Source organism: Atractosteus spatula, chromosome 8 (assembly GCF_055471065.1).
Source record: "Atractosteus spatula isolate fAtrSpa1 chromosome 8, fAtrSpa1.hap1, whole genome shotgun sequence".
In the NCBI taxonomy this organism is placed as follows: Eukaryota; Metazoa; Chordata; class Actinopteri; order Semionotiformes; family Lepisosteidae; genus Atractosteus; species Atractosteus spatula.
In genome coordinates this window covers 58,962,722-58,973,084 of record NC_142713.1, presented here as the reverse complement: position 1 = coordinate 58,973,084, position 10,363 = coordinate 58,962,722, and the positions used below count along the sequence as shown (strand labels likewise).

The window sequence follows — 10,363 nt, the reverse complement described above, 5'->3', positions numbered from 1 at the left end:
AATATTTTCTTGTTAGGATTCCCAGTGTGGTGTTTTTCTCTCGCAGTGGGGAAGACGGATTCATCGAGGATTGAGCAACATTTTTAAAAACACTTTCGGTAATAAAAGAAATAGAGTTCTGTTATTGATCATATCACCAAGACACCGATTTACTTGACTGTGACTTGAGCTTAAAGCTTCATTTATCACAGTCTTTAATCAGAGCAGGGTTAGGGTTTAACTTTATATCTGGTCTTTTACACATTTTTCCATCCACTGCTGAAACAGTTTTTGTTTGAGTACTGGGAAAATCCAGCAAGGAAGATTTATTTTAAGCTTTCAGATAATATCAAAAGACTTCCCTTTTTTTTTCTTTACAATTTCCAAATCAAACTTTCACATTCTGCGAGCCGTCTGAACTGTTCACTCGCACGAAACCACTGTATGTTCCAGGCCCAGCCGGTATCAGGCTGGATCACACACTCAGGGCTGCTCTGCAGGTCTGCTCAGGGGGCAGTTCCATGAGCACAGAGGCAGCTGTGTTGACCGCAAGCCACACAGAGGCTCTCAGTGTCCTGTGCACCGACGGCATGAGTGAGAGCAGCCAGTCTCGGAAGTGGTTCTGGAAACACAGATATTTAACAGGTCCGTACCAGCTACACTGGGATTCTTGTTATAGGTAGCAGATACCCCCTGACCCTGAAAATGGAAAAGTCTCCAGCCCCTTACAAAGGCAACCAGAACATTTTACTGCTATAGGAAAAGACTTTATTGAAAATACCAATCTTAGCGCAAGCCCTTCCTTGTACAGTGATACATCAACTCCCTCTTCCAGAATTCCTCGTAGCTGCTTCTTGATGACTTGGGAGCACAAACCAGTTCTCCGGGCAACGACCTGGAAGTGCACCAGATCAGGGTCGTGCAGGAAAATAATGGGATCAACTCTCTGCTTTGGTTCTCCAGCTAAATGCAGGCCAATAGATTCAGGGCTTCAAGCCCATTACAGACCTCCAGGTGCGCGCCGTGGGCGTTCAGTGACAAAGGAGCCGAGGACAAATCAAGGCTTCGACTGCAGGGGTGTGACACCAATACTTCACGCACGTGTCTACAATCAGTTACATGATTTAGTCCTGTGGACCTTCTGAGATTCTGTGACCTTCTTATCTTCTGAGATTTAATCTTAAAAATAGTTCAAATACAATATCTAGAAAGCAATGGCATCTGCAGAACAATGCAAGAGAGATGTTTTGAATCCGTTATACGCTAGAAACTGCCGCTGTCCTGCAGCAGGGTGTGTAACTGAACACCTGGCTCCAGGTCTGGTTCATGATTCACAGGTGGGCAGCTTTTAAATTGCTACTGTGATGGCTGCCAGCGGAAAACCTCTGCCGTCTGCTTTGCACAGAAGCTTCTGTGAGGTAGTGAAAGCAGAGTCAGCGGAGTCCACACACGGGGCAGCGGGGCTCCTGGCGGCTGCAGGTTCGGGGTGCTCGGTCACCTTCCTCGCAGGCGCTCCAGGAGAGCCGTCCAGGCTAAGTGTCCGCACTGTCCAGCACTTCTATATTAGCTTTCCTTTTCCGCTGGCTCCCGGGTAGGCGGAGGGTGTCCTCCGTGATCTCGGTCTCCCCCTCGCTCTCCGAGTCAGACCGCTCTTCGCCAGACGAGTCTTCCTCAGGCTCACTGCCCGAGTCGCTGAGCTCCACCAGAGCCACGTCCTGCCGGAGAGGAAGCAGGCGTTGCGTTAGGAGCGCGTCCTGCACCGTGGTGCTGCTTTTCAAACCGCGCTCTGACACGTGCTGCTGGCCGTTTGAAAAATCAACCAGGCCACAGACAGAAGACCTGTCTCCCAGGCAAGCAACAACCAGTGAACCAGCTGTACTCCATCACTATGCTCTAGACAAAACAATAACAGACCTCCAGCTCATCTTGTCCACAGTAAAAGGATGTAGCCTGTATCCCTGTATCCCTGGCACGTATCTCCATGAGGAATTTAATTTACATCTGCGTCACTGCGCTCTTCCTTTACCAGGGCCCTGCCTTGGCCCAGCTGAGGTGTGGCACATGGATGTTGTGGGACAGGAGTGGAGGAAACCCATTACCAACCAGCTCCAGCCAAGGAAACGACGGTAACTCCACAGTCACACCACCGCATCACTGTGCCGCACCTCACCCGAGCTGCACTCAAGTTAGGGGGAATTCACACACTGGTCAGAACTCTTGAGATGCTTTAGAGCATAAGAAAAGTTTACAAAAGGGTAAGAGGCCATTTGGTCCAATTTAAAATGTCATCCCGCAGTTTCTCGACCACCTGGCTGAGAAGCCTGTTCCACACATCCACCACCGCGAAGAAGCGTGTATTCTGTTCTAATCAATTCCCTTCTTGTTTCCAGTTGTGACCCCACAGCTTTGTTCCACTTCTGATTATGAAAGAGCTCCCTGGAATAACCCTATCTAAATACCTCAGGATTGCACACGCTTGGATCAAATCTCTTCTCAGTCTCCTCTGTTTGTTGTTGAGTTTTCATTCTCTTAAATTGTCTGCATATGACAATTTAAGAGACCACAAATCATGCTTTGATTCTTGATGAGGACACACAAGAATGCACAGAAATACCCAGGTCCCTTTTGACTGTATTTGTCATGTGTCATTTATAGTGCGGACATGAGAATCTGGGCACTTGCTGATATTATTCTAAGCACCTGTACCCTGAGTTCTGCAATTCTATATCTCATGCACAGTGTAACTCCAGCAGCATGCCTCACCATCTCAATGACTTTATCAGAGCTTTCTTCTATGTTTTCAATGTCGAACAGGCTGGCTGGGGATGACTCCATCTGCTGCCTCAGCTTCTCATTGGCCTGGGCCATCTGTGGCAGAAAACACTGCAGCCTGTCTAGAACTGAACAGACACAGGCATTCCTCACTCAGAGAGCGCAGACAGACACAGATCAAAACACAGGAAAGTGGAAGGAATATACACTTTCAGGAGACAATGACAGTCACTGGGAAGAATCACTGGGGGAAAAAATTGTTTTGATCAAATTTTCAGAGCATTTCAAAACAGTACCTGAAGCAGCAATATTGGGGTTATCAATCCTCTTGCACAGTATAAACCACAACCTTCTCCATGTGTTTTAACTACACCAGCGCAACCAATACACCTCAGCCATATCAGTACCTAGACACTGAAAACGGCTGCGCTCTCGGAGAGAGCCGTCACTTGCCATGCAGCAGTGAACTGAGAGGAGAGGGAAACGTGCATAACAAATGTTCAGGCAGGAACATAGAAACGTTCTTGTGTTTTATAAATATGAACTCACCGCTACTCCTGGGAACCTTCACGGTTTGTAAGGTGCCGCCACTCTTGGGTGATCTGGGTTTTAGAAGCAGCTTGTCTTGCAGAGCTACAGAAACAACGGGGCAGAGAGTAGAGGAGTCTATCGCCATATCTCCATGTGCAACGGGACGGACGGCGCTCTCTCAGGACATACACAGTACAGCAGACAACAAGCACACAATGTGCACAGTACATTTCAACGCAGTACATAATGAACAGCGATAGTTTGCAAACAACCAGAACAATAAATATGTGGTAGTGAACTAAAATACCTGGCAGAAAAAAGCACAAAGCAGTCGGATCGGTCAGGAATACCTAGCTGTAATGCAAGCAATTCTGTTTATCACGTCCAGACACAACACGATATTTTATAACAAACGGTTAGAGCTGTCAGGATGGGACTGTTCAGATCGGCTTTCGCTGAACACAACACCATGTTATTTTCTTAAGTTTAACCTTCCACAAGCTTTCGCGCTAGTTCTTCGTTTTTTTTTCGGTTCCGGCACAAACCTCCGCCTCTGCCACACGACAGCAGTTCGTGAGAAATGGGTCTGTCGGGTCTTCTGTCCGACTGCTCGCCGTCCCCCATCCTGCCGGCCGGGACCCAACGCCGCCACGCGCGCTCCTCACCCGAGGAGCCCCATCAACATCCGGGTCGACGAGTTCAGCCCCTCCCCCCCCCAGCGGAAGAGGGAAGTGAGAGCGCAGAGAGAAAGGCAGAGCGCCACCCACAGGCTGGAGGAGTACACACGCCCGTCGATGAGCCTTTTTTAAAATTGTTATTGCACCAACGGTACTATATACAAAGGAACAAGTAATTGGGTTTATTGTCGGAACCGAAAAGAAGATCACGATCGAGGAAAAAAAAAAAAGAACTAGCGCGAAACCTTGTGGAAGATTAAAGTTAAGAAAATAGCATGGTGGTGTGTTCAGTGAAAGCCAATCTGAACAGTCCCATCCAGACAGCTCTAACCGTTTGTTATAAAATACTGTGTTGTGTCTGGACGTGATAAACATTTCTCATACATACTCTGTTGATATATGCTAAGGCTGATATAATCACAGATGGAAACACATTTAAAAAATACGTATATACTAATATATACAATGCACACAAGAGTACATGGAACATCAATAGGGGGACATAACAGTTGCATCTTACAAAAAAGTTACATAAGGCAAATAAAGATAAGCTTTCATCTTATATTCGGAAATAGTTTGGAGATATGCCCTTATGTCTGTTTTAAACTTCAAATGCGGGTCTATTCTCAGAACATTTCATTTTATGCATTTAATGATAAGCGAGTATAATGATTAAGTCATTCACAGATGCTTTTTTTTGTAAGCGAGCAGTCAGTCCATTCTCTTCAGTCAGCGCCGGCGAGGACCCCATTTTCTGAGTCATTATGATTTTAAATAAAAATAGATTTTATTTTATTACACACACCACCAGCCTTGGAAAAGCCAAAGGTGCGATTTTAAGTCTAGGATCGCAACTACAACGCCCGTGACCGCTCGCAGGGGAGAATGCGGAAGTGTGGGCCAGACTCCTCCCACCTGCACACCTCGGAGCCAATCGTCTCCAAGACGACCCAGGCAGCGCCACCCACGCTGAGGAGCGTCAGCGCTGATTGGTGGAGTCGTACGTCGCTCACTGATAGCCCAAGATCGGGTCGGGACAATCGGGAAGCACATCTGTGATAAATAATGTAGCATATCCGTAATAAAACCGTTGGAAAGTTTGAAAACACAAACGCATCCACTTTGTGTCTGGGCATGGGCAACATTGACATTGACCTGTTTTTGGACTAAGCAGTAAACTCTGCTTACATCTGGTTTTTCCCGTTTTCAACTGTTTTTGTGCAATATATGCCAGGGACTTGTGCAATATATTTATATTTATATTATATTTATATTTATAGTGTGCAATACAACCTGTGTTGTATAGTGTACTGTTTTGGTTTGTTCTTTGTATATTCTAGACTGTGAGCAACTCTTCTTAGTGCACTTCTCACTGACTGTACTGATTGTACTGTATGTATTGTTGTATTATTGTATCATTTCGTTACACTGTGCTGTGTTGACTGTGTTAAGCTGCTGTGGCACTGCAATTTCGCTCCCGGGATCAATAAAGTATTGTAGCACTCCAGGGTTCACGTGGGTATACACCCTCGCCACTGCCACCTCAGGTCAGCCCCCCCACCCCTGGGGACTCGAACCCGGGCCTCCGCCGTCACTCAACAGGGGCTCAGTCACTTGAGCCAAAGGGAAATCTCCCGTCAGTCCGACAGCTGCGGTCCCTGGGAAGGGCGGTGACGTCACTGCGCTGGTTTGCCGGCTCGCACAACCTGCAGTGGAGGCCGTATGCGTATCTATCTTATCTCTGTAAGCCCGATCACGCTGAAGGACCTTCCTTGGGGTTGTAAAAAATTGCAAAATAATTTGCATAAACTATTCTGATCTACCAAACGGGCGAGATAAGTCGAATGGCCTCCTCTTGTTCGTCACTGTTTTTGCTAGTCATCCTCTGGGCTTGCTGGGAATTCCAGAGAACTGCCCGCTGTGGGGACCTCTCTGCTGAGCCAGCAAGTGTGACTTCGTCTGCATTCGGGGCGTGTGTCTCAGGGTTTCTCAGGGCAGGATGACCACACAGAGTCAGGACCTCGGTTTTACGTCTCATCCGAAGGACGGCGCCTTTTTACAGTCTGGTGTCCCCGTCACTATACTGGGGCATTAGGACCCACACAGACCGCAGGGTGAGCGCCCCCTGCTGGCCCCACTCACACCTCTTCCATCCAAAAGTTTTTGTTATTTGTTTAAAGAATCAGACAAACTCTTGGTACTAAATGCACACACTTTTAATTGATTTGACATTGTCATGTCTAAATACGAAAATTGTGCAAAACACTTTTAAGGCCACATTAGAGCGTCCCAATAATTTGATCGCTCGCTTTTACGCAGGAAATCCACCCTAGCAGGGCTGTGATCAGGGCTTAAAAACAAACAGACAGACAGACAAACAAACACGGGCTCCATCTGTCAGATCAGGATTTTTAAAATTACACCTGTGTTAAACTGCTAAACACCTTGACGCATCCTGGCAAAAACCACATAAGCACAGACGGCATCGACAGCGCTTTTTTGCGTGTCTGTCCCTTGTCGCTCAGTACGAGCGCACGTCACCGCCCTTTCAAGAACGCAGCTTGCAAATAATGGCGACGGGAAGGGAATAACCCGGAGATCGGAAGAGCTGGTTTCTGAATCCTGGAAAGCTGACTATCCTGATGACAATGAGCTACCCACGAACACTCAGCAGAGAAATCTGGCGCTCCGTGGAGCAGCTGATGGACCTCGGTCCCAGAGCAATTTAAAACCGTGCCCCTCCTCGCCCTGTACCCCGGCAAGCCCTCCGGCCCGCGCGCTGAAGCGGGGCGCCGCCAGGAACTGCCTCGCACGCCCGCGCCGGCCCTGTCGCAGCCGCGTGCCCGGGCACGCTCCCGCGCACGCGTCTCCGCCGTCTGCGGGCGCTCCCGAGCGCTGGTGGGGGGGGGGGGCTGGGGAGGAGCGCGCGAGCCGCAGAGTCTCGTCTTCGCGCCCACGGCGAGCCGACGCGAGGCGGCGCGCGCGCGCGGCGTCCCGTGAGCGCCGCTCGGCCGGAGGGGAGGGGACCGCGGGGCAGGACCGGGAGCCGCCCCTTCCTCAGTCTGCGTTTGCAGGCGGTCGTTACCGATCGGGAAGCGCTTATTGTCCGAGGAGGAGGAGGGGGCTCGGGAGTGCAACACAGGGCAGCGTTTACGAGCCGGATGCGAGAGGAGGGGGAGCAGAAGGACGCGATCGGCACACGAACTGGCTGCACAAGTTTGCACGCCAGCCGTCGCCGGAGCCACCTCGCCTCGCCGGGCCGTTCCCCAGCGCCGTGAGTAGCTCTCCCTGATGTTACTGCGCCCCGCTCAGCCGTTTGGAGTGGGGCGAAAATAGGCGTCGCGGATACGTGCGGAGGAGTGCTGCCTGGCGGGACAGCAGTTACCCGGTGACACCGGTCCCTCCGGCCAGAAGCGCCTGGGAACGCTCGGGGCTCGGCTGTCTGTGCCAGGACCCTTCTCGCAGCCCGGCCTCACGGCCCCCTGCTCCCCGGCTTGACCGCCGGATCACACACCCAGGTGCTGGTCGCCGCCGCTGCTGCTTTCCAAATAAGTTGGTTTCGTACTTGGTGTTAATACTCTACAGACCACCCGTCACTCTGGTGATTAAATTAGCAGCACACGGACCATCCCAGTAATAAAAAAACAACATAAGCGACGCACATACTCTGCTGCTAACTGCTAAGCAATATAAAACGGGAATTGACTCACAACCCCGCCCCACATTGCCAGTGCGTTTATTTATTTTTATCGCGTCTAACGGAGACGATCTCCGAGTTTCACCTCTGTGGGGACCTGGTGCCTCATCTCCAGTATCAAATAAGGAACATGAGGGAGACGCTATCAAGATCTCGGCTCATCCGGCTTGACAGAAGCCAGGGTATCGGGCTGGGAAGCTTGTGCCACCCTCCCACACCTTTTTGGCTAGAGTAGCCCTTTCTTGAAGGGGGTCTGGCCGGGCAGCTCTGCTGTGGCCGGGAGAACGTTTCCGGCGCTCACGAGCAACAGCATCGGTGTACTTCCTCATAGAGGCGATTCCCCGAGGCGCAGCGCCAGTACCTCCACAAGCCAGGTGTGCCAGATGGCTCGCAGTGCTTGTCGACACGCTACATGTATTTGCTCTTTCGCTTTCAATGCGTTCTCAGCTGTAACGGCATCTGCACTGTTCGCGTTTCTGACTCGTGACATTCTCGCTTAGGAAGCGGTGTCGTTTCTGTCCTGTTACACCGTGAAGAAGGTGTTAATGTGGAGCTAGCCTCACGCTTTCCCGTGTGATTAGAGCCTCCGGGTTCTTGCGCACTGATCATTGAGCCCACTGCTGCTTCCTGGTGTTCCTATGGCCGCGTTTAATTGATCGGAGCTGTTCGGGAAAGCCAGAGCGGCGTTTTAATGGACATGCCATCCTCTTAACAGAAGTAAAAAGAAAGAGACAAATATGACCCCGGGATATTGACTCAAGAAAACCGAGAACAGCGCCAGAGCGCGTAGTAAAGGTGGTGACATGAAGACGGCTCTTCACCAGGGCTCTGGAGAGGCCCGTCGGGGCAGTAGTGGGTGTGGGCAGCGACTTCCACAGGCTTGACGCTGTACGGGAGGCCCAGCTCTTATAACATCACTTTATCAGCCCTGTACAATTTCTTGCATGAGGAATTTGTCTTTTCGCAGACCCCAGCTTGCTCTCCATGAGACACACAGACAGGGAGAGAGAAGCTGGGGGTCAGAGCGCAGGGTCAGCCATTTATACGGCACCCCTGGAGCAGTCGGGGTTAAGGGCCTTGCTCAGGGGCCCAACGGAGTAGGATTCCTCTGCCGACTGCAGGATACGAACCGGCAACCTCCCAGCCACAGGCGCAGATCCTGAGCCACAGAGCCACCGCTCCGCCCTAATCTGACGCCGGCGGCTTCGGGCTGTTTGCCGAGATGCCTGGTGTTCGGCAGGTTTCAGCCAGTGCAGACTCCCGTGTCGACGCCGGTCTCAGGTGCCGGGAATTTGAAACAACCTGTGTTTCCCAGCTTTTTACCGGCAGAAGTAGTGTGGGGGGGGGGGGGGGTCAAGAGAAACGTGTTGTTTTTGGTTTCTTTGGTGTCGATTTGAATCGGGACGCTGAGGCGGGGCCCCGGTCGGAGCGCATACCTGACCCGTGTCTCTGCCTTTGACTGCAGGGACACCGGCTCCCTTTCTGGCAAGGGACCTGCTTCCCGAGGGCCAGTAGAACAAGACGAAGCCGGAAGGCGCCCGGAGTTCGAGCGCAGGTGAGTGGGCCCTGCTTCCCGTGAGCCTGCAGCCCTCTCCGCCGGGAGTGGCGGCTGTCCGGTCTTCCCGCGAGGTTGTTGGAGCGCCAGCAGGTCACGCGGGGACTTCCCCCTAAACCTCCCGACTTCCCTGGCCCCCGGGGCGTCCCGGACCTGTGAACAAAGGGAGCCGTATCCGAGGCGGACAAAGCAAGCGTTCAGACGCCAGACGCCCCCTCTCGCTTCCCTGTCGTTGCAGTTCCCCCGAGAGGGCCGCGAGCAGATGAGCGGCCCTGCGCCCGCGCGGGCGGGGCGCTGACCCGGGGCCGCGGATGGCCGGCCACGCGCTGAGCCCCCCGGGCCCCAGCCTGGCGGCGCGCGCGGGGGGCCGGGGCGGCTGGGCGCTGTCCCTCAAGCCCTTCCAGTCGGAGAAGATCACCTCCCTGCTGCACACCATGGTGCCCACAGGCCTGGGCAAGCTGCAGGAGGAGCGGCCGGCGCTGGCCGACGTGGGCAAGCCCGACGGGCTCCCGAACGGCTTCCGGGCCGACCCGCCGCACGCCGAGAGCCGCCGGCACCCGGAGCGCGGCCGCAGGGCATCAGCGCACTCGGAGCACGGGGACCGCTGCTACTCGGAGACGGACGCCATGCTGCCCGAGGGCCGGCTGTCGGGAGAGGAGGAGGAGGAAGAGGAGGAGCAGGAGGAGGAGGAGCTGCTGAGGGAGCAGGAGGCGGCCAGGAGGATGCCCAAGGAGTCCCCCCTAGCCATGGCCCTGCAGATCCTGCTGCCCTTCCTCCTGGCGGGGTTTGGCACGGTGTCGGCCGGGATGGTGCTGGACGTCGTGCAGGTGGGCGCCCGGCGGGCTGCCCGCGCTCGTGGGCCGGGAGGGGGGAGACGGCATGTCTGCGGTCCTGTTTTTCATGACGGGGTGGGTGGGGGGGGTGGTTAAGCTCGAACCTCATCTTCGCGAGGAACTGTAATCGGCCCCTGTTAAGAGTCGGAAAGTGAACCTGTTAAATATGGGGCTCGTGCCTGAATCACCTGGTCACAGCCGCAGCTCTGCCACTGAGAGGAAGCGTCTGCTTGCGTGCAGCCCTGCGCCGTTTCAGCATGGGTGCAGGGAATGTAGCAGCTGGGTGCTAGTGTGAGGCAGAACCTCAGCCTGCTGAGCC

The 10,363-nt window shown here is 53.1% G+C and overlaps 2 protein-coding genes across 4 annotated transcripts in view; one reads left to right on the top strand and one right to left on the bottom strand.

Annotated features, from left to right (window-relative positions):
* Positions 1 to 730: 730 nt before the first annotated feature.
* On the bottom strand, positions 731 to 3,967 carry nopchap1 (NOP protein chaperone 1). The gene is made up of 4 exons (XM_088923991.1): positions 3,828 to 3,967; positions 3,301 to 3,384; positions 2,743 to 2,879; positions 731 to 1,694 (listed from the first exon to the last, which is right to left on the bottom strand). The coding sequence occupies exons 1-4, from the start codon at positions 3,904 to 3,906 to the stop codon at positions 1,512 to 1,514; spliced, it is 483 nt and encodes a 160-aa protein (XP_088780117.1). The 5' UTR covers positions 3,907 to 3,967; the 3' UTR covers positions 731 to 1,511.
* A 3,026-nt stretch (positions 3,968 to 6,993) lies between these two features.
* slc41a2b (solute carrier family 41 member 2b) overlaps positions 6,994 to 10,363 on the top strand; it is a 34,022-nt gene continuing 30,652 nt past the window's right edge. The window contains exons 1-3 of one of the 3 annotated variants that reach the window (XM_088924105.1): positions 6,994 to 7,233; positions 9,122 to 9,211; positions 9,450 to 10,038. In XM_088924105.1, the coding sequence (XP_088780231.1) occupies positions 9,523 to 10,038 (516 nt within the window). In that variant the 5' untranslated portion in view covers positions 6,994 to 7,233; positions 9,122 to 9,211; positions 9,450 to 9,522. Of the gene's footprint in view, positions 7,478 to 9,121; positions 9,212 to 9,449; positions 10,039 to 10,363 lie in introns of all 3 variants that reach the window. The other 2 variants (XM_088924106.1, XM_088924107.1) reach the window with 2 other exon arrangements.